The sequence below is a fragment of the Zea mays genome, chromosome 10 (genome assembly GCF_902167145.1).
Source record: "Zea mays cultivar B73 chromosome 10, Zm-B73-REFERENCE-NAM-5.0, whole genome shotgun sequence".
Classification (NCBI taxonomy): Eukaryota; Viridiplantae; Streptophyta; class Magnoliopsida; order Poales; family Poaceae; genus Zea; species Zea mays.
The window spans coordinates 91,748,415-91,775,629 of record NC_050105.1 but is presented as its reverse complement, the minus strand read 5'-3'; the positions used below and the strand labels follow the sequence as shown (position 1 = coordinate 91,775,629).

Genomic DNA, 27,215 nt, shown 5'->3' with positions numbered 1-27,215 from the left:
CATCACTTAAATTGTCAATACTTTTCAACCACTCATCATCTGGCTCAATAAATTTATCTCCAAATTTAAAAGTGTACTTAAATCTGATAAGTCCACCTTCGTCGGCCTCTTTAATGGTTTCTTGTGGCATTTCCCACTTCTCCGCAAGCGGCCACACCCTGAAGGCGATATGCTCTTGTACTAAGTCCCTTGTTCCTATAAAAGAGCAGACAACGCCGAAGGCTCTTTGGCACTCTTCGGCGGCTTCATTCATTTCAACCTTCGGCCTCCGAAGGCCGAAGCTTTGCCAAATAGGTCGCATGATTATACCTTTGATGTCTTCCCGTGCTTTCAGATCATTTTTTACATAAAACCATTCTGTCATCCAGCCGCTAGGCCACCTCTTCCGAAAAGTTGGCACGGGACAGCTTGACCCAGATCGAGAAACAAAACTGTAGCAGCCAAAGTTATTGTGATACTGTTCCTTACCCCAAGGTATTGTCTCGTATGATAATTCGTGCATATTGCAGAAACTTTTTGCATCAGGCTTCAGACCTTGGCTTCGCACGGCCCACACGAAGATGTTCAGCCTTATGATAGCCTCGGGGGTAAGTTGGTGAAGATAGACTTCAAAAATCTTCAGCACTTCCACGACGAAGCTGCTCAAGGGCAATCGCAGCCCAGCCTTCAAAAAGCTTCGGAATACTACGACTTCATTCTCTTCAGGGTGTGGACAAGTCTTCTCCCCTTCGTCGGCCCTCACAATGGACAAATCCCGGAAATACCTTCCTCTCATGTTAACAAGATGATTTTCTTTGATAGTTGATTTACCATAAACTGAATGGCTTGGTCGCCAGGGGCGATCTTCGGAGTCTTCGCCACCGCTGTCTACATCATAACTTTCACTGTCACCAGTATCTTCAGACAGTCCTTCCAGAATCTCATTGGTGATTTTTTCTGTGTTGGTCTTCGACATCGCTATAAGAAATCCTAAGTTCTTCTCTTCATCAAGACTCAGCTTCATCTTAGCAGCAGCCTTCTTAGCAGCTTCAGACATCTTCGGAAGCACTAAAAAACTATTTTCAAATCTGAAGCTTCAAAGCTGAAAGCTTAGCAAAACACAGTGCACAAGAGCTAAAAATCGAGTAAGCGGGAGTGGTTGGCCAGAAAGCGTGCAAAATGAGTTTGCGGTATGGCCGTATTTATACGCTCGGTGCGTTGAAAGTTGAAAAACCCCACTTGTCATTGAATGTTGCTATTCTAGCAAAGGGAAGGTGTTTTTTCGGACCTTCGGCGTAAAGCCTTCGTCCATATCGCAATCTAAATTTATTATTTCAAACAAATTAATATTGCGAGGGGCTACTGTTGGGGACCTTCGGCCTCCGAAGGTCCTCAAAAATAGGATTTAACAGTATTTCTGTAGTACAATGTGTGAACAGGTATCTTCGGACTTGTATCAGAAAGGGAGAAGCTCAAAAGATACGAAGGTTGACACAGTGCCGAAGCTGTGAAGCAGGAAAGCTTCGGCAGGTTCGCAGAAAAGGGAACCGACTTAAAGATGAAAAGGTCATTTAGACCTCGATAGAGTGCTATAGAATCATCACCAAATGTAAAGGGCATGTATGTAATTTTGTATGGGTTGTACCCTGTGCCTATAAATAGGTGAACAGTACCCCCGTACTGTTCACGCTGACTTGGCATTTGCTTTTACGTCACACTTGTATTTTCATCTCCTTCCAAGCCGAAGGTATATTTATAATTCGATATTGTCTCTATTTCTTTATGATGATATAATAAAGTTAAATGAATAATGTTATATGATTATTCATGCTATCTTTTATGTTTCATATGCTTCGTTTTCCATTAATGTATACTGTGATGATGAAGGTTCGTCCTTCATGGCCTTCGTCCGAAGATCGTTATATCCTAAGGGGAATAATGCTTCGAAGGACGAAGGACTTTATCGTTTAACATTCTCTGTGTTGCCTTGTTTTTAACTTATAGCATTTGAGAACAAGTCTCCAACAGTAGGGGGAGGGGGGGGGTCACTAGGAGTTTTGACAATCTTGTCTTTTCTACATTTAACATTCTTGGGGTAAAAGGGATTTGTTGTGTCAGGCTCACAATTATACAACTGCTAAGAAAAAACATGCCAATATATGATCATTCTTCTTGAACAAGATTGAAATTTACAGATGAATTGCAGTAATCTACAGTTGGGAGTGCCTCCCAGAAATTTACAGCAGCTTGTGTAGCAGCTCTATATAAAACTATATGCACAAGGTACTACAAAGAACAATTCGCACCAGTGGATTCTGAAAATAAAATAGGAGTATGAGTGGTATCTGTCTGAAGATCTACAGAAAATTGTCGGCATCCCTCTTGCCTCATTTCAACTGCGCTCAGCCTCCGTCACAGTGCCCAGGTGAGATTCAGGGACACTCCTCTCCACCGGCGAACCAGGCACAAAGGGGACGAAACCTCGCCCCCCGAACACCGGGCGCATGAACCGATCGTCAAACTTGCGCCAAAGGCGATGGACGGAGCGAGCTGGCGCGGTGAGAATGAACTGGAGGTTGTATTGAGGGGAGTTGATCTGCCCTACATCAAAGTCAGACCCCATCATGCTAGTAAGGAGTGGGTCCAGCATAGACTGGCTTGAGAGCAGAGACGACGTGTTCAGTCCAGTCCTTGGTGGGATGAGGAGACTGAGAAGCGGCTTCGTCAGCAGGCCGAAAACCTGAATGGCATGTAAATTAGCAAAACGGTAGTACTTTCACTTTTCTCAAAACAAAAAATAAAAAAACACTAGTTGATTCATGTGTATGGACCTTTAATTATGTTTGCATATTCACATACAGCATGAAGAAACAAATATGAAAAACATCACATGAGTTATTATTATACCCTTGGCCGTTTCATTGTCATGTTTTGTGCTGGACTATGTAACACGCACATCTATGAAGAACAAGATGATAATAATAAGGTATAGCAGACGGCTTACCATTGTGCTGAATAGAACAACAATAACTGTGCTGGTGATCATGATAGCATTGACTCGCACTTCAGTGTGACCAGATGCTGTAAACTGCAAAATTTTACATGGCCTATTGTAAAGAAGAGCCTCCTATAGATGCTCAAGCAATGACATGTAAAAATCTGATAGCAGGTTCAAAGCAGATGAGAATTCGCTGCAAACATCACCTTGTTATAGGCAAGCGCAATTGACACTGCTCCTCTCATGAGACCAGCCCACCATATGATTACCTAACGGAAAATACCAGCAACTTAGCTCTTTCAGGTTTCCAGAGGGACACAATGGCAGAAGAATGAAAAAAAAAGAAGAGAGATCTAGCACTGACTTGTTGCTTGAAGGAGATCTTTGGACGGGCCTCCTTTTTGCTTAGGTTGGATAAGAACGACAAAGGGAATACAAATGCCGCTCTTCCAACCATAACCAAGCCCAAAATAATTGCACTTAAAGCAATTGGTTTCTTAGGACTGCATCATAGGAGAAACAAATAGATATTATTATTATTTTTGGGTGGGGGAGGTCATTATAGAAAGTAAGGACAGACGACGTCCACTGGGAGCTGATGCTGTGAGCCATTGCTGCTCACTTGTCAAACAACAGTTAATAGAAACCTGAAGGATCTGGTATTCTGGTTCACTGAACAATCTCCAAATACAGGTTCCTCTTGCCAACAACAGAACCAGTATAACAAGAATATTTTAGTTCAGGACTGACATAACATCAGCCTTGCCTACCCCAACTTGTTTGGGACTAAAAGGCTTTGCTGTTGTTGTACTGACATAACATCAGCCCAACTGGATGCAGAGTCAATAACTCATACATGAGTTTGTTCAAGATAATTAATAACAGCAGAAATTTTCTTACTAGTATGTTATCTATGTTGGTATATCTAGTCCTTCAAAATCAATCATTCCAACAGGCGAAAGGTACCTGCTACTAGCTAATTTCCACTTCTCAATGTCCAATGCATCCATCCCAACATAGAGGAAAAGGAAAATTTCTGCAATGAATGATAAAGTTGCAAAAGTATGCCTGCAACATGGAAAGAGAAAATCAGCAATTAGTATACATAATGTAAGAAGTAAGAACCATAATTTTTGCTAGAAAAACTGAATCCAGAAAAGACATACTTGGTGGTAACCCTAGAACTTTCTGTCACATTATGCCAAGTGTAATGTGACATTACTATTCCACAGAAGAAGACAGTAAGAATTCCACTCAGGTCCAACAGCTGAAAATTGGAAGAAAATATTAGAAACAAATCTTGGTATCATGTTGTTTGCAAAAGGATAACAGAAAACTCAGATCAGTGCATGCTACACAAAAATAAGAACATATGTAGCAAATCAAGAGAAATTAGTAACTAAAGGTTAAATTTTTAATATAGTATCAATACCATATGGTATTCATATACATCCTAAACATTTTACAAGTAAGTAGACTTGCTAATTTATGACGTTTGGAACTTATATTCATGCACTTACCATTGATATCATGTATGAAAGGTATGCCATGAGTATCATGATAGAAACTTCTCTATCAGTTGAATGTCTGCACGTCACCACAAGCATGAAACAGTAATTTTCAAATGTGTGTTGTTTTGTAGTCTAAAGTAAAATGCAATAAACTACCCCCACAGAGTGCGCAGACCTGGCAAAGCAGAGCTTCTTGATAATGTATGCACTAAGCAACCCGGTCTGCCATGAAAAGAATATTATCAGTCAGTCAAAAGAACCCTGCTCAAATCATCAGAGTAGATTTTCTGATTATTTTGGCACAGGAAAGAATTCATAAGACGACTCACAAAAGTGGCGGTAGGGGATTACTTACAGCTACTCCAAGTATGGTGCTGGTGAAGAACAAGTAGAGAAATTTTCCGACGAAATTCAACAGAACAATAGCATCAAAATTATCAATATCAAGGTTTTCAATTGCATTGAAGAGCACAACAGATGTGGCATCATTAACAACACCTTCACCAAAAACTAGACTATAGAGTAGGGGTGTTTCATCCTGGTTAAGCACCTGCAAGTAATGAATTTCCAATTAAATTGGCTTCCTATCTCAATTTTTATAAGATAAAAATGGCAAATTGTTCAACAACAAACCTGTAAGGTGCAAACAGAATCTGTTGCCGAGAAAATAGCACCAATTGCTGCAAACATGGGTAAAAAAACAAGTTTTAGCAAATTGACAATGGCATCCATGGTCTAATCAGATTATCAGAGAATGAAAAGGGTCAAGTATATATCCAACCAAGATAGTCCCCAAGCTCGAGTGGACCAACATCAAGTTTCTTGAACAACCCCATAGCACCTGATGTGTTCATTAGACCAAAAAAAAGCCTGAGCAAAACAAGTTTGACGAATACAAGGTTTGAACACGTCATATTTGAATATAATTTCTTGTATGAAGATGACGTCCACAGATTTCAAGAACTAATTATCAGCAATAAATTATTTGGTGGCCAACTATCAAGAAGCACACTTAATTTAGCATTCATCTAAATTAATCTGATTTCATGGTTTCAAATGAATATGCAAGGGCACATTTTGAATTAAAAGGAACTGACTTCTTTTCAATGTCCACTGTTTGCATGCCCTAGTCAGTATGGATTACAAATAATGACCACACACCCTATACTACTTACTAGACCTCCCAGGTCTCAGGACAATTCTTAGGTTTGGAAGGAGAATCGATCCCTGGAGACACCAGCTCCTACCATATAGAAAACATGTCCATTTAACACTCCATGCTCTTAATCCAAATTCTCAAAGCCTTCTTTTTCAAGTTTGAACCTAGTGTGTAGCTTATTGAAGTACTACCCCACATGGTGCACCACAAAACCAACACTCTATTATTTTTTTTGAACGTAATGGCAGGAGCTCTGTCTCTCAATTAAGAAGAAAAGAATTGACCCAGTTTTAAGGGAAACCGGGCCCAAAACCAATACAGGGCGCACAAACAACCCAGACAACAACAACCCACACACACAGTACCCATCCTGAGTCATCGTTGCCGAGCTCAACACAAGTGACGAGCTCCGACTCCCAAGACGGGCAGCACAAGGCCAAAGGAAACACGACGACGATTACAAACACCGGCACAGGAGAAGGAAGACTGCGACGCGTCGTCGTTGCCAAGCCACGAGACACCCCACTCGAGACAGCTCTGATTCTTCACCAGCGAGACTTCCAAAACCTTAATCCACTGCCCCGCCTCCGCCAAATGCCTCATCTTCGACGCAGACCAACCCACGAAGAAGGGGGGGTTCGCCCCACGTCATCGTTGCCGAGCCACATCCCCTGACATAGCAGCTTCGACTTCATGATGCAAGCTCCCACCTCCACACGCAAACCGGCACCCGAAAGACGAAAGCAACCACCACAGGCTACGACGCGCCCGAGACAAACTTCAGAAGCGACACCTTCATAAAGGGAGTGACGTCGGGGATGCCACCGTCGCTGGTCCGAGATGGACCGGGCTTTTGCCCACGTAAGACAGTGCTGAGGAGCCGACACCCTCAACAGGGGAAGCAGCGCCCAGGGGTGTCGCCAAAGCTTTCGCCCAAGAAAACCCCAGCAAAACGACCGGCCAGGAACCGGGACAAAGCAACCACCTCCGCCGCCACCGCCGCCCAGACAACCCACACAGACCCATCTAGAGGGACATCAACGTGTCGGCTGCCACAACAGCCGCAAAGTTGCGTCGACCACCACCACCTCTGGCTGGGCCCATGGACCTGGTCGAGCGACGGCAGCACCTCGAGCTGCACCTCCCGTCGGCCATCCCTGGCAGCAGCCGCTGCGACGCGCCAGATCCGCTGGCACGCGCACCACCGCAGACGCCATTAGGGCACTGCAGGTTGCTGCCCACCTACAGTCGCCACACACCACCACTGAGGAGCCAGATCCGGCGGCCGCAGCCCCAAACAAGGCCACGACGCCCGCACGAGCAGGCCACGGTCGCTGCACCATCCTCTGCTCCTCACCGACCCTCACTACCGCAACCACCGGAAGCACTCAACACAGTAGCCACTCGCCCACAGCCGGGAAGCCTGAAACCGCCGTGGGACCAGAATGTAGCCCCAGCAGGCAGCAACAGCGTTGCGACCGCACCGCCAGAGCTCCACCGCAGTCACCACCCAGTGGTCTTCCACACTGCAGCCAGCGCACCGGCCCAGCCGAGTCACCCATGCCGCTGTGCGCCGACCCCTGCTCAGATCTGCCCGCCGACGCACGTGTCGACGGCCCCTGCCTCAAAGAAGCACAGCTCGGCGTCGCCCTAGCCCCACTGACAGCGCATGGCGGCGACGACCGGAGCAGATCCACGAGCGAGGCGCGGAGGCAGGCCGCGACGCCCTCACAGCGGCGTCCCGCCACGCATGGCCGCCTAGGCCTCAGCCGCCACCCGACGAGCTCTGCGGCGTGCGCCACGGCGCGCCTCAGCACGGCTACGGCCACCGTAGGTACCGTGCCGCCATGTGCTCCACCGCCGATGTGTCACGCCATCTCCCACCAGATCCGTGCGAAACACCCCGCCGCCGCCATCCTAGGGGCCGAGCCAGCCTCTGGCAGACCCTCCGGCGGCGGCAAGGGGAGGGGAGAGAGAATTTGCGGGCGACAGCGGCAAGGGTGCGGGGCACCGCCCGTGTCGCCCAGGCGGAGGCGACGCGGGGGCCAGCAACCCTACTACTCCTCAACACTCTATTATTACAACTGACAAGGGAAAATGAAGTTGGCTTGCACTGCAAGTGTTTTATATAGAACCTAATCCTGCCATAATAGCTACACACAGGAGTGATGGGTGTACATTGCTAACCAATGAATTTATTTGCTCTGATAGTCTACAGATAGTTTTCTTAATCTGCAAGTGTGGCATAGGCCCAGATTCCAGTGCTACATATTGTTTTTCAAACATATAACTGCCCCTAGTACCATGATCATGCTTTTTATATGCAAAATACTAACGGTAACATATTTTTCGTCAAAAATATTGTGTGGTTAGGGACAATATGAGCATACATGTGAAACCAAAGTAAGACCATGCAAACTGCACAAGTGGTTTTAGCAACTTACCAAGAGAGATTATTACAAAGGAAATCAGAGTCCCAATAGCACCAAACAAAATAATTGTTATAAAGTTGCGGAAGAATTGCTTTTTCTTTACTTGAAACCTGATAATGTGGAGAAACATTTACAAAAGGTATACTTCATTACTTTCATGAAATGTAGCTTTGGATTTTATACAAACCACACAAAATGTTTTACGGGATTCCTTCGATAGTCTAGCACAGTTCTGTTAGCCTAAATTACTGAAATAGTTTGCCAAGTTCAGAAAAACAAATGTTTAAACAAAGTGGTGCTTACTCATAATTTGAATTATTTAGTTATACAAGGGTCCCTATAAGCCCCTGATACAACCCTGGAGAACACAAAGACAACTTTGTACTTGAGGAAAGCAGTTGTTTAAATGGGTTTTATAGTGAAGATAATACCCGGCTCCGGAAGGAAATCTAAGGGGTTGTTTGGTTTCTAGGGACTAATTTTTAGTCCCTCAATTTTATTCCATTTTAGTCTCTAAATTACTAAATATAGAAACTAAAACTCTATTTTAGTTTCCCTATTTAACAATTTATGAACTAAAATGGAATAAAGTGGAGGGACTAATGTTTAGTCCCTATAAACCAAACAACCCCTAAGACACAAAAACCACGGTGGTACTAAGCAGACTCACCCGGCATTGAAGATTATCGGCGGAAGTAAATATATGAAAAACAGGTCCTCGCTGAACACAAGAATGCGTGAGTTTGTCCCATTAGTAACCAGCAGGATGACGCCTCCGGTGATGAGGCCCTACATACAGGAAACAAGAACACTCAAAGCAGTGCCCACAGAAGCAAAACCACAGACACCCGGACTGCGAGAGAGCGGAGGCCGGAGAGCCCCACCATGACAAGCGCGGTGATGGACTCGTTCACCCATCGGTTCCCTTCCAGCAAGTGGCCGATGACAATGCAGCTGCAGAGCAGCGCGATGAAGATGTTAATCGAGACGATGGCGTCGTGATCCGAGACCGAGAGCCCGCCGGATTTGAGAAGAGCTCCCAAACCCAGGCCCATGTCGCCACGCCAGGAGATCCACCGCAGCGCAAAGCAACCTGGTAGCAGACATGGAGGTCAGATGGCCGCTCACAGTCACAGCACAGGACGTAGCATGGCCACACTTTGCAGGATGCAAGGAAGGAACTCAATTATTGCTTGAACAGTGCAGTTTTGGTTAATTAAACCAGCAGAACACTTGTTTTTTTTTTGTTCTAATCACCAAACAAGAGACAAGTTGAAAAAAGATAAACCGGGATGCAGAAAAGATTCAAGCTAAGCAGCATCGCGGCTACCAGTAAAGCACCCGCAATTAAGCCACGGATTAGCGGGAAGGAGCTGCAAATCCAACCAAGAAATGAACCTGTACGGCTGTGCCAACCCAAGTCAGAAGGCGCCGGCTGCGTCCGGGGATCTGAACCGCGGGGGAGAAGATCTGGACGCCGGTTTCGCGTGGGTTCGGTGGGTGATCCGCGGAGAGGGGGAGGAGGAGTGGTGGAGTCCCGCGCTGGCCATGAGGCTGAAAGCGAGGCGGAACAAACGAACCAAGGAAAAGAAAAACCCACGCGCGAGGGCAGGGCGGGCGGTCAAACGCCCACTCTCCGCCACGCGACGGCGCGAGGAAGGAGGCTCGTGTCCATGACGTGTGGGGATCGGGTTGTTTGGGCCCCGCGTGTCGGTAGCAGTTATTGGAAGCCACGCTGCGTGCTCGGGAGGGAGGGAGGGATCTCCGGAGGCAGGCCGACGTGGCTGGCAGGATGCGTGGGAGGACCGACCAGCTTGGGTGGACGACGTGGGCGCTCGTCTTTTTGGTGGGGACCACAATGACAGTGCCAGCACGGCAACGGATAAAGAAGGAGCTGAGCGGCCTTGTCGCTGCTGGTCAAGGAGAACAACCTGAACGACCACAGTGGTTTCTCTGATGTATTTTTCTGTGCAAAACTGTATGCTCTGAATTTGTAGGCGCCGGTTAGATCTTTTGAATTGAATTCCATTCTACTAATAATAATTTAGATATAAATCAATTAAGTTAATATAGTTTTATATAAAATATATCTTCTGTATATTATTGTTGACCACCTGAGAAAATATTTACGTGTTATATTTTTACCATAAAAAACATTACAGAGTAAAAATATTTATGTGATACCTTTTTATTCACCTATGCTTGTTCCGTTTCGAGTTTGTTTGTCGGTCTGAAACGATCGACAACGAATGACTGAATGAGAGATGTGTGGTCCCCGCCCCTCAGCTACGCCCACCTCAGCGGCCTCCTCGCGCGCTGCGGCCGCGCTGGGGACCTCCGCCTCGGCACCTCGCTGCACGCCATCGTCGCCAAGAACCCCAGCCACTTCCGCCTCTGCCCACGCCGTTCCTGCCTGCAGCACGTGGTCGTGGTATGGAACTCCCTCGTCGCCATGTACGGCCGCTGCGGCTGCCGCGGGGACGCCGTCAGGGTGTTCGACGAAATGGCCCTCCGGGACTCCGTGTCCTGGAACTCGCTCCTCTCCGCCTCCGCTTCGGCCACGGATGCGCTCGCGCTGCTCAGGCGGATGCTGAGCGCCGCGCCAGGCGCCGCCGCGTGCGACCACGCCACGCTGACCACCGTCCTGTCCGCGTGCGCGCGCGCTGGCGGGGGCACGGGCTCCGCGTCGCTCCCCGCGGTACACGGGCTGGCGGCGTCGTGCGGGCTCGACGCTGAGGTGTCCGTCGGGAACGCGCTGATCACCGCCTACTTCGAGTGCAGCTCCCCGGGCTCTGCGGAGCGTGTGTTCGACGGCATGGCGGACAGGAACGTCATCACGTGGACGGCGATGGTCTCCGGGATGGCTCGGGCAGAGCGATATAGCGAGAGCCTGTCTCTGTTCCGGCAGATGAGGCGCGCGGTGGACGCCAACAGGGCGTCGTACTCGAGTTCTTTGCTAGCATGTGCCGGATCACGCGCCGCCAGGGAAGGGCAGCAGATTCACGGGCTTGCCGTCAAGGCTGGGCTGGAGACTGATCTCCATGTCGAGAGTGAGCTCATGGACATGTACTCCAAATGCGGGTTGATGGAGGATGCGCTGAGGGTGTTCCGCTCCGGCCAGGATCCTGACGAAGTTTCCTTGACGGTGATTCTTGCTGGGTTTGCTCAGAACGGACTGGAGGAGGAGGCGTTCAGGTTGTTCGCTGAGATGGTCGGGAAAGGAATCCGCGTCGACGCAAACATGGTTTCTGCAGTCCTGGGTGCCTTCGGTGCTTCGGCGCCGTTTGCTCTTGGGAAACAGATCCACGCGCTGGCCATCAAGAGATGCTTCGGAGGGAACACCTACGTCTGCAACGGCCTGATCAATATGTATTCCAAATGCGGCGAGCTACAGGAGTCTATCCGAGTGTTTGACGGAACGCCCAGCAAGAACACGGTCACGTGGAATTCCATCATCGCTGCGTATGCCCGGCACGGCCATGGTTGGGAGGTTTTTGGGCTGTTCGAGTCCATGGAAGCCGATGGCGTCAAGCCCACCGATGTCACGTTCCTGTCACTGCTCCACGGATGCAGCCATGTCGGGTCACCCAGGAAGGGACTGGAGATACTGGACTCCATGCCATCGAAGTATGGAATCCATCCGAAGGTGGAGCACTACGCATGCGTGGTTGACATGCTTGGCCGAGCCAGCCAGCTGGATGACGCCAAGGCGTTCATAGAAGACGGACCGTTCAAGGACAGCGCTCTTCTGTGGCAGTCGCTGATGGGAGCTTGCAGCTTCCACAAGAACTCAGGAGTTGGTGAATGTGCGGCAGAGAAGTTGCTCCTCCTGGACCCTGACTGCACTGCCGCTTACGTCTTGCTCTCGAACGTGTACTCGTCCGAGGGCAGATGGGACGACAGGGCCAGGATCATGAAGAGGATGAGAGCTAGGGGCTTGAGGAAGGACACTGGCAAGAGCTGGATTGAGCTGGAAAAGGAGGTCCGTTCTTTTGCCGCTGGGCCAACAAGGTCTCGCCCTGATGATGTGCTGGTGCAGTTGTCCGCAGTTGCCAGTGATCAAGAAGATGTAGTAGAGAGCAGTGCTTTGTGAAATGTCAGGTGTGTATCTTACATTCTACATGGAACTTTGGGCGTCATACATGATTGTCTCTATACCATATATCTCGCCTGAAATTTGTGCAAAGTGCATTCTGATGGAAGATCGAAGAGCCGGATTGGGAATCATCTATTACCAGGGAATAGGGAGCCTTTGTATGCATGATGTTCCTTGTACGTCGTCGACCTTGAGGTAGTAATAACGGTGCAAATCTGATTTCACTCCTTTTGTACATGCAACCTTTCAGACTACGTACATAACGTATGAACGATCATGTTTAATAAGGTATCCAGTGCTGATGACTTTGGTATGATATCATAACATCACAGCCTCGTCTAGGTGTTTGGTTCCTATGGAGTACGGACTAATTTTTAGTTTCTTCGTTTTATTTTATTTTACTCCCTAAATTGTTAAATATTTAAATATGGAAACTTAAACTCTATTTTAGTTTCAGTATTTAGCAATTTATAGATTAAAATGTAATAAAATGGAGGGACTAAAAATTAGTCATTATAAATCAAACACCCTCTAAGGGTATGTTTGGTTCCTTTAGTTAGGGACTATAGTTTAGTTATAGGACTAAAGTTTAGTATGTATCCTGTTTGGTGTAGAGATTAAAAGTATTCAAAACACATTAAATGAATTATAAGAAGATCAAAATACCCCTCAACATTCTTCCACAATTAGTACAACTAAAGTAAATGAGGGGCAAAAAGTGAAATTAATATGGATTAGTCCCTTTTAGTCACCCTTAAGAGACTAGAGAATAAAGCAGTTTAGTCCCTGTTTTAGCCCCACCATTTGGCAATTTAGGGACTAAATGAGACTAAAATGAATGGGCTAATCTTTAGTCCATCACAGTGGCGGACTTACCGCCCAGGCACCACAGGCGGTGGCCTGGGCTGCCTCGGCTGCGACAATGGATAGAAGCAAGCAAACATCATACCCACAAGCAAGCAAGCAGAGCAGCAAAGGGTCTAGGCACAGGCGTAGAGTATAGCAGTGTAATTTCGCCTAGGCTGTCTTCAAATCCTGGGTCCGCCACTGGTCCATCAAACCAAACAGGACATAAGGGTTGTTTGTTGGGATTATAATCTGCTCAGATTATATAATCTACCTTATATTGAACTAAGTGTTATAATCTGCCCAGATTATATAATCTAGCTTATATTGAACTAAGTTAGTTCAATATAAGCTAGATTATATAATCTGGGCAGATTATAATCCCAAACAAACAGGCCTTTGCATTCAAAATTGTGACCATTTAGCATAGTGTCTGGTTGGGTTCAGTAAACTCCAAAATTGTGAAGTCCTGGGACAGAAATTCACATTCACAGCTGCAATACTCGGACGAAATTCACATTCACAACACTGTGGGAACTAAACATGTTCAAATGTCGGGTCGGCATTTAGCATTGCCCATACCTGACGCGTGGCTAGTGTCGGGTTAGCCCGTGACTCTCTGTTTGACGTGTCGGGTCGAGGGTTTTCAGGCTGCATTGGGTTTTAGGTTAAAAAATTATGGTCCGTACCCACCTGTTGCATTGGTCGGATTGGGTTGCTCGAGTCGGGTGGCTCATGATGAGGTCTAGTGGGAACCTTCAGATAGATGGTGAAAAGTCACTACCACCATTAGACCTTGTTGTGAATGCACATGATTGCAGACAAAACAGATAGGAAATTGGCAGAGTTATGACTAAGCAGTAGCATAACAAGAACACACCAAGCAAACACTCTCAAGCCCCGCCGTTGGAAGTACGCACAAGATTCAGTTGCTATAACAACTATTGTGCCAATCTAGTAACAGCCACAAACTATAGCAACTGATCATCATCATCCCCAATACTTCATCAGAATAACTGAGATTCTTCCTCTCTCTTTTTTTTTCTATCATCGCCTCTGCCATCTTATGCTGGAGTTTACCGTCATATTCCTACATCAAAGTCAAAAGGACCGAGTTATACCAGTATTCCAAACCTAACAAACTAGTGAAAATTAAAGTTTTGAACAGTAAAGGCACTAGCATAATCTTTCCGCTACAGAAGTTAAATTTCCGACATCTTTATATAATATAAGTAACTTAAATAAGTAGTGCTAGAAAATATGAATGAAAGGCTTGGTTTTGCTGAGAGTTGCATGACTGGCCACTTACATATCAAGCTCCTTGTCCAGCAGGATTTAGGAAAGAGGGTGGGTGGCCACGCAATTGTGAAAGGGTAGATCAGCGCCTCCGGGCGATTCATAGTTTCAAGATCAATGGAGAACAGATAGATGATTCCACTGCCGAATGAACACGAGGCCAGCAGCCACACCGATGACGTCTAGCCCACGATCTCGGCAGGAGGAAGATGTCCTGGAGGAGGTCGTCGCTCAGCGTGGTGATGGCGGAGAAGGCTTTACTAATGCAAATCCGCTATGCACACTTTCTAGCTTTGGAAACGCTGAACATGATTTATAGCCTTTTGGACCTCACAACATCACGACCGCACTTTGTGGGATCCATGTTGATTGATTTCAATTACCTCATTTTGTATCCAAGAATCTGGCATCCTACAGATTCTTTGTTCTGGAATACCAGTACGAGAGAAATACAGCACAAACATAAACCAACAAAATTTCTGGACGGTCTATTGCATATTTGCATGTCCGAGCTTTACAGGATCGCTGGTGGACAAATTGTACAATCCCTTAAATTCCTGACTGCCTAAAGATTGAAAATGAACAAATCATCCTATGGCTCCTAGCGTACAGCATATCTCTCAATTCTGTCTATGCTAACATACAACATGACTCGGCTTTGCCGCAAGGTACTTGCATTGCATGCACTACACATTGGGAGAGTATTCCTACGACCACCGTTGTTCGCCGGCAGATGCTTGCATTTCACTACTGCAGATTTAGCTGAAACTTCATCCTCAGTAGCTCATCCATTAAAAGAGAACGATCATGCCCACAAGAGACAATCGATCCCCATCTCAAAGTTTGTGACAGGACTTTCACCAAAATCCTCGCTTGTTTTCTGTATCTCGTTATTGTTTGCTTCTGCATATGGTTCTGATAGATCAGATGACCGTATGGACGGTATGGCATGTTCCTTGAGAATGTCCGATGATGCAGCATCCGCTTCTTCTCGATGCAAAACAACAAGGAAGTCGTCTTCGAATTCGAACGTCAGGAACTTGTCTTTACAGGCTGCACATTTGCGTCAAACAATGGTAAGGTGAGAAAGGAAAGGAATATAAAGGTGTTAGAGATTCACTTAGCATCGGGCAGTCAGTACTTACTGTCCACAAGATGAGCAAGGTGATGGATATTCTTTATTGTGGTTCCGTTTAGTTTCATGACCTGATAACATTATGGGTTCATGTATCCCGTAAGTTCCAGTTCACAAGCGTAAGAAAGGCAAGCTAAAAGCAGAAGAGGTTTACTTGTTGATTGCCCATGTGCTCATACCCAATGTTGACCTCGTGCGCCAAAACCTAGATGCCAGTGGTTGTTAATCAAGAGCATAATAGCATAGAAAACCACAAAAAATAAAGCATACCTGCGACACAATAACAATTTCCTCCCCCTCAAAGGTTGCTAGAGAGTAACGTGCTTTTGCTAACAATTTCAGCTGTATATGAAGATAAGATGACAAACACTAACAATAAGGACATGCATGCCTCAGGACAAAAGTAAGCTGCAAGCAAGCTTAGCATGCTAATGGTGAAATTACCCCTAGTGTATCTTCGCATTCCTCCCTGTAAATGAACAGAAATTTATGGTTTAATAACTAAAAGCTCCATGATACCACTAGTCCTAAAAGGGCAAGTGCGCTGGTTACTTACTCTATAAATGGTTCTGTTAAAGGTGTGAAGACAAGGCCAGCAACAATCAGATAAGAAGGTTGTCCCCCCTCAACATGAAACGGCACCTTAATTAAAATTAAGACCCTTGTTAGAAGTGTAACAGCAGTGAAATTTGTATTTCAAGTTTTTTGGTAAAATGAGGGTTTTCACTATCTCACTAAATGTTTTCTTGGCTGCAAAATAGTCTGGACTTTCATGGAATTGCCATCACGAATGATTCCTAGCTGGGCAATATCGCCTGCATACCTGAACAATGAAACCATCAAATTTTACTGCAACACATGCTCTAGTGTAGGGGAAAATGTGGCTCCATAGATTTTTAAACAAAGAAGCAACAGAATATCAGACATATAGAACATACACATTACATTGAAAACAAAAACCAGATGCCTTAGATGGATCAACTTTGTAACAATGTATTCCACATTACATTGAAAACAATGTAACAATGGATCAACTTGTAAATCATATCCAGGAAGCTTATAATGTAAAAAGGGATTCCAAAAAGGGCTTGTCTACCCCAAATTGGGGTCCCCAATCCACATGGTGGACTGAGGTTTATATGCCAGTGGGTGACTGAACAGGAAATTTTACCCTTCCATACCCAAAGCATAGTTGACAAAGCACATGATTCGCATGTAACGTCTAATCACATGTTGACACTGTTAGACTGTGTGTGTGAGTGTGCGTGGGCCGACACCACTGTTGGGCTGCCGGCCCACTAGGGTTAGGATTGAGTCTATATATTGTACTCATTCTCTATGCAATACAACAGTTCACTCTTCTACATGGTATCAGAGGATTAGGTTTAGGGTTTTTCCTCCTCTCCTCCCACGGCAGCCGCCGGCGGCTCCCTTCCACCCAGCCGCTGCCTGCCATCGCTGCCCCCGGGAGGCCCAACCTTCGCTCCCGGGGGCAGCCTCCCAGCTCCACAACCGCCACTCCTCGTCCTGCTCTCCGCCACCAACTCCCTCGCCCAGTCCCCGGCGACCGCGCTGGCCAAGGCACCACCCAAGTCCTCCAAGGCCATGCCGGCCGCCTCGCCGGCCGACGCGTCCGCGTCCACCCCAGCCGTCGTGCCCGCGCCCGCCACCAAGGCCGCCGCCCCGGCCCCGGCCACCCTGCTCTCGTCGCTGCGCCATTCGCCGTCCCGCCGGACCTGCTCCTGTTCGGCCTCTTCTTCCCCCTCCCCTTCCTGTCTCTGCGCGACAGGTGGGGCAGGACGCTCGCACCGCGAGCCAGCCCTCCACGCAGGCGTCGTGGAACCCGTGGCCACACACCAGGAGCACGCGGACGCGCTCGCCGCCTTCCAGCTCGGACAGGCAGATGGCGCCCTCCACATCTTCTCTGTTCTAGCGCAGGGGAGTAGCGGCAACAACTTTCGCATGGCCCCACCCCTTCCCCAGCTCCCTCTATTTCCCATGGTGGGGCTCGGCCAGGCCTGCGCCCCTCCCCAGTGCGCTGCCCTCCCCTGGCGGCCACTCCCCGCCACTGCCGGCCACTGCCGGCCGTGCCCGGCGGCCCCTTCTCGGCGTCCGCGCCGCCACGCGTCTTCTTCTCCTCGCGCGTGCTTTGCAACCACCACAGTGCTGCCATCGCCGGGCCTAGTGCAACCTCGACCCTTCGAGCTTCTCCCGTCACCGGTGCCGTCAACACCCCTTGCTAGGTCCGGCGCAGGCCCTTGCCCGACTGGACCCGCCCCGCCGCCCATCCCCTTCATCGCCTTCGTTGGATCCGTCGCTGTCGCGGCCTTCCCGGCCGGATCCACGTTGCTGCGACCTTTCCGGCTCGATCCGCCGTCCCTTTGGCTGGATCGCGTCTTCCCGGCAGGATCCGTCGCTGCCGCGGCCTTCCCGGCATCTAGGGGCTATCGTCTTCTTGGAGCACACACCGGTCTCTGCTCCAGCCGCAACATTGGCACCATCACGACGCTGCGCCTGCGGGGGGATTTCAACACGTCGGCTCTTACCTTCGGCCTCTACTCCAGTCTCATCGTGTGTGGTGCCCCCGTTGCGACTGCGGGGGGATGTTAGACTGTATGTGTGTGAGTGTGTGTGGGCCAGCACCACTGTTGGGCTGCCGGCCCATTAAGGTTAGGGTTGAGTCTATATATTGTACCCATTCTCTATGCAATACAACAGTTCACTCTTCTACAGACACAATATCCATCCATTACTGTTAATGAAAGATGAACCGAAGTGAAATACACAATTTTGGACAACATAAATTTGTCATTATTGGAAAGTTCGCTGCCCATAAAAAATGTTTAAGAAACATAGAGAAAAGCAACGTTTTCTGCAAAAGATAACATATTATAAAAAGAACGGAAGCTGCCAGGAATAAGCTACAAAACTTACTTTTGGCTTGTGAGATAGCGGAAAGCAATCCGTTCTGTGGACCGAAATGGTACTGTTGCTTCACATCCTACTGCGATACCATCAAAGCTAACAATTACATCTCCCTGGAGACAAAACAATCTGATAAGCTTAAACAGACAAAGCAAATACAGTTTGAACAATCATTAATCCAGAAAGATTCATTTCAATAAAAAAAACAAGGAAAACCAAAGGCATTCAAATCTGTGAACTGGATCAAATTAGTGAAGGTTACCTTTCGCAAAACACTGCTTGCTGGAGCAGTAGGTTCCACCCGACGAACAAGAACACCCTTCAAGAGAAAAACAAGATGGCATGTTATAGGGACACAATGGACTAACTAAGCTTAGAGTTGTACTCAAAGCTAATGACCAAACATTAGTATTCAGAGGACATTTTTTTTCTAAATAGTTTTAAAACAACTTTTAGAATACTGTATAGATATGCAAGGTATTCTCAGCCAGAAACCATAACTACCAAGTAGCAATCCCACCTAACCTAATGTAACTAACTCAAACAAAAAGGCACATTTAAGTGCTGATTGAGGCAACTTCAAGTAAGTCCATCAAGGGACCTGCCACCAGGATGAATGGTTCCATGATGATAGCAAATCTTCCTTAAATATTCTTTGTTTTCTTCCAAGTGAAATCTTCCGTAAATATTATTAACTAATGATAACTGAGGTTCACGTCACAAGAAAAATAAGCCATCTATACTCAGTAGGAAATTCTGAATATATGCAAGAATTCAAGCATAATTTATCTATTTATCTGCTTTATTTTTAATTTTATTGCTATATAGGATATTTTGTATTGTGTGATAACTCAAACCACTCTCAACAACATCATGCTTATCAAATCTGGAAGTACAGGAGCACCTACACATTACGCAAGATGATTAGTGCAACAATAGATTACACAGACCCCAACAGGGAACGAGCGGCTAAACCATCTAGAACTGTGCTTGTGTGTGCATCAAAGTACACTTCAAACTCTATACTTCAATATTTACAGGTTGAAGTTCATAAGATACAGGTAGCATACCTCGCTTGAAGGTACTTTTAAGCTTTCACGCAATGCCGGATTTTCCAATTTCTGAAGTAAGACACCCAAACATGGAAATCCTACATATTTTTTGGAAAAATTGAGCACAACTTCAACATAGGGTTAGACATCTCATAAAATCAGTGTATTGGAATACGGTTTTGCCAAGTAATGCATACTCGATATTCATACAATTAGGAACTAACTATAACATGTTTAAGGAATACAATTTTTCTTCAAAGGTAGCATCTATTTGAAATGTCTGGCTAAATGTACAAACCAACTAACAAAAAAGGTAAGCAAGTCAATATCTATAGCTAATGAGGTAAAGTAAATATCATTTTTGCTTGCTTATCTTTAAAACAAAGAATAATTTACCTGTGTACTTTCCATTTTTCTGATAGTCATTTAAGAAATGGGATACAACTGTAGTTGGAATAACATATCCAATATTTTCAGCTTCATCTGACCTGTACACCTAAACAAAACACATAATGAGAAACAAAATAGAAAGGAAAAAAAAACACTTGCATCCTCTTTCATTAAGTCTACATATATGTGCATCATCATGCTTAGCGTTACTACCTTCGTTCACAAATACTTGTCATCTCCGAATCTTTGATCAAACACTGATCACCGTGCCAATCGTTAGTTTGTTACTTTTATCTAACATGATTAAAGTGTATCTTATAACTACCCTCGCAAAAAAGTGCATTTCATACTATCTCCTGTGAGCATACACAAAACAGCCTGCTACCTGACTGGTTAGCAGGGCTCAAGTACCAACCCAGGTCATGGGTTCAACTCCCTAGGGGAGCGAATTACACCATGGGGGCAATCTTTCGTAGGTGAGTTTTTTTCTGTTAGCATATAGCAAACTTCGTTAAATAGTTTGTCATGCGCCCACTTCTTGATGGTGAAGTACTGAAGTGAGAGGACTGAAGGGACACTTAAAAAGCGTAAACTAGGAAATATTGCTAAAATGTGGAGTGGAAAGTATCTGCGAACAAATAAAAATATCAAAGTGGCAAGAATTTGTAACTGGTGGAAGCAACATTCTGCATACCCTGATCAAAAGCATAAAAGCACCCTCAAAGACAATGAAAAATGAACGCATGTGATTCTGATCCATAAGCAAGGTAAATACTAATTCAAGTTAAAATAGAGTGATCATTACCAGAGCATAACAAAATCCAAAAGTATGGCTGTTTCTGAAAGTTGAATAGTTATTTGATTCTAAAATAGAAATCTACCTAAATATGTTTTTAATCTGTTCAGATATACTGGGTTGTCCATCAATTATGTCCAAAACCACAAGTCACATGTCCAGGTACCGGTAATGTGACTGAGTAAAAGTACCTGAAATGCCACACCAATGCACTCCCCTTGATCATTAAAGGCTGGTCCCCCACTGTTTCCTGAACAAAAAAAAGGCCAGAACAATAAGTCAGCTCATCATTTCAGGAATTCGGGTAAGGACGAAGATAGATCAATGCTTTGAACATCCGTCATATAGCAAATAGCAAAGTAGTTAGGCTTTTTTAACGCGGATGCAAAGGACAAACCAGGATTTATGGCTGCGTCAATTTGAATGCCAAGAAGATCTGATGTTCCATGTGCATATGGAGTGACCTGGGCTATTCCAAAGGAAACAGTGTAAGTTCAAGCATTTAGTTGAATATATAACAAATATAATTATTAGAGAACTTTTTCAGAACCGTGATTTGCTTTCTGAATGTATCTAAAGCAATGTTGTATTTGGGCTATGTTTCTGCATATAAGGTCAAGACAACTGGTCGCTTTTTAGTTTATTCTTTTTGTTAGAGTACCCATTAGGGTTTTGAGGTTAGCCCCTTGTAATTATAGTCTCACCCCTGTGTAATGGGCCAGGCCCATCTAACTTGGTTTATTAATACAAACACCCAACCCTGAGTTAGGGTTAGGGTTTCCCACACTTTTTGGGGAAAAAAGCAACTATTTAAGAATTGAAGACCAAGATGATTATGGCTACACCTAACCAGATATAGAAGAAGACAGCAATATACGACTGGAAAATGAAAAACTGTTGAGTTTGTGATCCAAATTCTGAAGAAGGTGGACCAAGTTGGCGAGCGGAGCAAAGGCCCGTCGCCGGCAGGCTTGGGCGCCGGCCAGCAGCAATATACGGATCGTTCACTACTCGGTTTAGGGTTCCACCTCTATATATAATTGTAAGCCGCAGGAGATAATTATCTCAATTGTAAATCTCATGCGATTTGTAAACACCCGAAAAATAGTGAGATTGTTGCTGGCTGGCACCCGTGGTTTTTCCCCTTCACATTGGAGGGGTTTTCCACGTTAAATATGTGTCTTCTCTGTGTTTGATCTACTTTATGTCGTATTGATTATAACAAAAATGATGGACCGTTCTCCCAAACAAATGAACTCAGAAGTCAGAACTGATCACAGGAAGTCAGGAATCAATGAAGCATAGCATGATTTCTTCTTAATCCTACCAAAATGCACTGGACAACTAAAAAGAAGCATGGGATCAAGTGTAACATTTTGACTTTTGAGAAATGGTACTACAGCATGCAAGAAATAGCATTGCTTTCTCCTCGCTGAGGCAAGAGCCAAATGAAGACAGATACAGAGAATTGAAGCATCCAAGATATAGCACCTCAATGCGCGACACAACGCCTTTTGTTACAGATATAGTGTCTCCACCAAGAGGATATCCCACAACAGTTACTGAATCCTGTCATAAGTTTGAAAAAAGGAACAATGTTATACAGCATGAAGTAAATGTGGAGTACTTTTTCATACATAACTAAAAACAATATGGTAAATATTTATCTTGTTTGCAGGAGCAAAGAATGACTTCAGCTCTGACAGAAACTTTTATGGTGTTCGTGTGCTATTAGCAAGCACTACATGTTACAATTGCAAGTTACCAAAAAGTTGCCTCAATTATAGTTTTAAGCGTTTAACTATACCTGTGGTGACTAGCCAGAGAGGGGAAAATCTGGTATTCACATTACACAGATCATTAAAGGCTCAGTAACAAATCATGAAGATAATTAGTTACCTGAAGGCATGGCAAACGACCAAAATGAAGTGCCTCTGTTCCTCTCCAGAACTCTTCATTCTCAACAGATAGCAACGCAAGATCGCATTCAACACCCCTAGCTAAAACCTGTAAATCACTTTGTCAGTTTGACTTCTTATGAAGTCAAGTTTTAAAAAATTAAATAAAATAATCAAATACCTTGCTCAAAAAATTACAGCACGTGGTAACTTTAATGTTGATCTCAAAAGAGTAATATTGAAAATTAGAAAATAATTACGATTATGGTTCTTTTAAGAGTTCCCAAGTCCCAATGGTGGAGCTTCCAATAGTCCAGTCCCACCAGTACAGTGGAATATAGTTGAAAAGATAAGTTGGTTTGCAAAGAAAATGAACAGGAGACTGACTCAGGGATCCAGGACTTCAAAACTCATAAGCACAAATCTTTTTTTAGATAATTCAGATTCACAATAAACTGGTAGTTACCTTGCTTCAAGAGAATTGCAATGTTCATTGTATAAACATTTTGATTGCGCACTCAAGAAAAAAGTGATAATTTGAAAAACCTTGAAAGCTGCATTGCTATAGGAGATTTACCTTGGCAATATATTTTTTGTCATCTCCCCTTCTCTTTACTTTGACCTGCACGAGAAGCAGCATTAGCTTAACAAAATAACTGGCATACCTCATCCATAGAAAAATTAATGGTAAATCGATATCAGCACTTTATCAAAAAATATAAAAATTAGTTCATCCTCAACTGCTAGTAGCTCAAAACTTTAAATCAAAATAGTAAGAGAAAAAAGAGTGACAAACCAAAGCAAAATAAAAACATGAAGAGATAAAGTTGTATGAAGAGATAAAGTTGTCCAGTCGAATAATCACCTGGGTGTCGTGCTCAACGCAATGCGCATTTGTCAAGAGTTTACCATCCCCAATCATAAAAGCACTGTGAAAGGACATGTCTTGTAAGATACACAAAGAGCTTCTAAGTTCAAGACGTGTGAAAATCGTAATCTTCAAAATGAGTGGCCTCATCCAAAAGATATGAATAAAGTTCAAAACATATAAGGTATGAATATCTGTTATAAGATAAACACAGGTACCAAAAATACAACTAATGTGATCACAAAAGTCCTAGCTTTTTGTTGGCTGCCTGGGAAATCTGGAAGCATCGGAATGATTGTGTTCGAAGGGCAACGGCCCGGTGTTCATACTGTTTTGCAGGTTGTGGCCAATGAATGTACCCTTTGGTGTGTTGCGGGTGCCTCTGCTCTTCACGAGCTCCTCACTCGCCAACCCGCTCTTAGGGTATAATTTGGGTCGCTGGTAGCTGTGTGGCCTGTGTAGGTGTGTGTTTCTGTAAAGTGGCTGTTTTGGGGGGCTGTTGATGGGCCTGCGCATTTCTGGCCTTCTTTGTACCCGGTGCTGACTCTTCAGTCGCTCCGTTTCTGTTTGTCTCCTTTCTTAATGAATTGACTCGCAGATCTTCTGCGACGTTCTAAAACAAAAGTCCTAGCTTGTTGAGGACTAAAGCAGGATGCCTATCAGAATGAAACAAACATCATTATGTTTACAGCAGTACAGCCATAGTCTCAGGTAGTCTAATCAGTACAAGAAAGGAAATGCTGCAGTTTAATCTCTACAAAATTATAAAATCGCTAAATGCATCATGATAATTTATTCCACGCCCCACCCACCTAGAAATGCACAGCAGATGAAATTTTATACAAAAGATGTAAAATCAACAATCGAAACAGATACACAATGTTATATCAACACTTACCTCCCACTACTTGAATGTTGCCTTTGCTTCTGCCAAGGAAGACCATAATCGGGTGCGATATGAGTGCAATAGACCTAACAGGAGAGAAACTACTTCAGTGATAGGATATGACTAAGCACAAAACAAAGCAAAGTCTTGCTCAACAGAACAAGATCTTTGAGCAAAGTAGAGCATTGTGCTTGACATAATATACTGAAAAGGAAGTTGCAATACAAATATGACAAAGCAGTACATACTACATAGTGCACACATAAATATATCTTGATGAAATATAGGCTAACTATAATATGGAGAAGTAAGAAATATAAGCATCATCAATAGCTAGGGACATGTATTCTTGAAGCCTACCTTGACGACAGCATTAAGGAATTTGTCCTCTTCAAGATCATCAAACTCAGCAACCTGATGTAACCCCCCACAGTTAGCATAAGAGAAGGCTTGTAAGAATTTGGTGCAACATCTAATCAATCATACATGTGGATTGTAGTGAAAAGGAAGAAGAAATGCACATGGATGAAGATGGTTGTGTTTATTAGCATTCACAGGTACATGGGCACATGCATAAGATGATGAGACAGTATGAAACCATTATAAGGTATTCATTCAGACTGAAGAGAATGGTTTATAACCGAGGCGGTGAACTTACAAAAAGAAAGTGCAAACTGACCCAAATCCAAAATGGCTAAGCGCAATTAATAGTTTGAACAGACAAAACCTCATCCACAGCATGCAATCCAAACACACGAGAAATTGCAATGTATAGTAACCCAATCCAAAGCATCCAGACAAACAACAGTAAGCAATTAAGCATGTTGACATGGAAACAGCAATGGAGTGGAGCCGAACCCAACATCAAATAAATGCCCATCCTCATCCTCTCATGTAATTGCCATAATGCCATTGATGAGTGGATACAGAGGCTGGGACATGCTCAACTCCATCATCTAAAAAAGCTAATTGGCACCCTCATTCAATTTGGAACTGCAGATGTACTCAATTCTCTAGCATGCCATGTGCAACCTGTAAAGTGTAAACGAAACAGAGAAAAATCGATGCGCCTCGGACCTGCGGCTCCTTGAAATCGACGGAAAGCCCCCTATCCCTGCGCGAGGACGACGGCTGCGACCCGCCAGCGCCGACGCCGCCACCGCCTCCGATGCCGCGCCGTTTCTTCGACACCCCTTCCACCTGCGCGCACGGGCACCCCGCCGCCGCCGCCACAGCAGAAAAGTTTCAGTCCATGGAGCAGTCCTTCCAGAGAAGGAGAAGCCCAGCTGGCAGTCGCGCCGCGCGCATCGGGCAAGAGCCACAGACAAAGGAGTGAGACGCGACGCACGTACCTCATCGAAGCGCCGGAGCGCGCGCCGGCCCCGCGGCTGCTGGCGCGGCGCGCGGGCGACGACGGCGGGGCGGAGGCGGCACGAGCAGGAGGCCATGGACGAGGTGGTGGAGGGGAAGGGGAGGAGCGCCGGGGAGGCGAAGAGCGCGGCGACGCACGCCATTGGTGCTGCGGCTGGCGACGCGCGGGTTTGATTTGGGTGTTTGTTTCCCTCCCCTAGCTGTGGGACTGGAAGAGCGGCGAGCTCCTTATCCTCTGTAGACTTTTCGGTTGGGGAGGAGGGCGCCTCACGTGCGGGTCACGCGAGATAATTATTCGTGCGTTTGGTTGTGGTAGAAGTCGAGCCAGCATGAATATAGCCAGTATTAGTAGAACTAGGATAAAAGACGTTTTTGTTTGGTTGTTGTATAGATTTGTTCAGATTATACATAGATTTTGTTTGGTTAATTGTACTAAAATGTGTATTAAAAAAGATGCATAAATAAATTTTTAAATATTATATAACATGAAGTTTTGTTGAAAAAAATCTCAAGAATACAAACATGAAATTAGTTTGCTGATTCAATCTTTTAATTAGAAGATATAATAAAAAAACACCCTAAAAAGATGTCTCGTATTCTGTGTCGTTGCATGGTGCATCCCGTTGTATGCTTCCCACGGGCGTCTCTACGCAGCCTGGTCGGACACCCTTTTTGCATCTGCTGAGCCGAAATTTGTAGAGAAATGAACCAAACAAACCCTGCTTTGAAGATCCGCACATGCAGTTTTTCGGCTCATGCAACCAACCAATCATGCGGTATATGTCTCTCTCGCCCAACAAGGCAAAAAAAATCGAACTTCACTTACAATATAACCTACATATATTGTAGGCTTTTGCTTCAGCAGTTCTAAATTCAGATTAAACGCATGAGTTGATTCTGCAAAGTGGGTAGTCCTGAATTATTTAAGGTGCTCTTTAAAGTTGTGTTTGGTCTAGTTGTGAGAGGTGAAAAAGATTATGTGAATTGTCTCCGATGAGAAAAGAAAAATAAAAGTTGTTAACTATTATGAGTTGTCCACGGTAAACAAATCGTATAGCTCTCCTATCACATCTCCTATTAAATCTCTTATTTCAAACGTCACTCTATAAATAGTGTTGCCTATTATAGAAAACAATATTTTGCACGACCTATACGATCTGGTGGCCACAACCTAAATTGGTAGCCTCCATACTCAAATTTCCAGTTGGGAAGATATTGAAAATGCAGTTTGAAAAACTATGTAAACTATGTGCAGTTTAACTATGTGCAGTTTGACAAACTAAGCATGGCTAGCCCAAGCCTGGATAAGAGGTTGCCCACTGTCGGGGAAATGATCCTCGGTCCCCGGGGCACACCGGTCAGAGAGTACGCTGAGGAAAGAGCCCCTGATCGCTGGGGCCCATTAGTTAGTTAGGAGAGGCGGACGTGTCAACCCTGAAAGGACCCGCCCCCATCGAATCCCGCGGCACCGAGCCAGGATCGGGCGTGGCGGAACCTGTCAGGAAAAGTCGGGCATGTCGGAAGGGAACTATTCGAGTGGATCCCGCGTCCGGTCTAGATTGACTCGCCATAAATAG

At 45.2% G+C, this 27,215-nt stretch overlaps 3 protein-coding genes, 1 long non-coding RNA gene and 1 pseudogene across 4 annotated transcripts; 2 read left to right on the top strand and 3 right to left on the bottom strand.

Moving 5' to 3' along the window:
- Positions 1–2,094: 2,094 nt before the first annotated feature.
- On the bottom strand, positions 2,095–9,709 carry LOC100383429 (sodium/hydrogen exchanger). Its single transcript, NM_001176080.2, has 15 exons — positions 9,478–9,709; positions 8,964–9,172; positions 8,750–8,868; positions 8,092–8,189; positions 5,270–5,329; positions 5,122–5,168; positions 4,844–5,038; positions 4,664–4,710; positions 4,498–4,564; positions 4,144–4,244; positions 3,944–4,045; positions 3,342–3,480; positions 3,184–3,246; positions 2,984–3,067; positions 2,095–2,719 (listed from the first exon to the last, which is right to left on the bottom strand). Exons 2-15 carry the CDS (start codon positions 9,132–9,134, stop codon positions 2,372–2,374), a joined length of 1,641 nt encoding a protein of 546 aa, NP_001169551.1. The 5' UTR covers positions 9,135–9,172; positions 9,478–9,709; the 3' UTR covers positions 2,095–2,371.
- On the top strand, positions 6,500–7,619 carry LOC103641385 (mucin-5AC-like; annotated as a pseudogene).
- Positions 9,710–10,336: 627 nt separating the features above from the next.
- Positions 10,337–12,530, top strand: LOC100383629 (pentatricopeptide repeat family protein). Its single transcript, NM_001176277.2, has one exon. It carries the CDS (start codon positions 10,337–10,339, stop codon positions 12,170–12,172), a length of 1,836 nt encoding a protein of 611 aa, NP_001169748.2. The 3' UTR covers positions 12,173–12,530.
- Positions 12,531–14,066: 1,536 nt separating this feature from the next.
- Positions 14,067–14,453, bottom strand: LOC118473565 (uncharacterized). The gene is made up of 2 exons (XR_004853194.1): positions 14,331–14,453; positions 14,067–14,111 (listed from the first exon to the last, which is right to left on the bottom strand). It is a non-coding gene; the product is annotated as an uncharacterized lncRNA (long non-coding RNA).
- Positions 14,454–14,782: 329 nt separating this feature from the next.
- On the bottom strand, positions 14,783–25,828 carry LOC100280147 (Protease Do-like 2 chloroplastic). Its single transcript, NM_001153079.1, is given in 21 exon segments — positions 14,783–15,370; positions 15,463–15,523; positions 15,607–15,657; positions 15,723–15,794; positions 15,897–15,921; positions 16,009–16,094; positions 16,188–16,275; positions 18,387–18,490; positions 18,640–18,696; positions 19,448–19,527; positions 19,826–19,925; positions 20,807–20,865; positions 21,013–21,079; positions 22,107–22,184; positions 22,515–22,622; positions 23,091–23,135; positions 23,379–23,442; positions 24,280–24,353; positions 24,628–24,681; positions 25,345–25,467; positions 25,620–25,828. Coding segments are annotated over 21 exon segments (1,806 nt in total). The 5' UTR covers positions 25,782–25,828; the 3' UTR covers positions 14,783–15,122.
- Positions 25,829–27,215: the final 1,387 nt, after the last annotated feature.

Coding starts and splice junctions, on each gene's coding strand:
- LOC100383429 (NM_001176080.2), bottom strand. CDS start 9,134: ATGGGCCTGGGTTTGGGAGCTCTTCTCAAATCCGGCGGGCTCTCGGTC. Junction 5,169..5,269: donor CGAGCTTGGGGACTATCTTG/GTTGGATATATA, acceptor CCATGTTTGCAG/CAATTGGTGCTATTTTCTCG. Junction 4,711..4,843: donor GCACCATACTTGGAGTAGCT/GTAAGTAATCCC, acceptor TTTTCATGGCAG/ACCGGGTTGCTTAGTGCATA.
- LOC100383629 (NM_001176277.2), top strand. CDS start 10,337: ATGAGAGATGTGTGGTCCCCGCCCCTCAGCTACGCCCACCTCAGCGGC.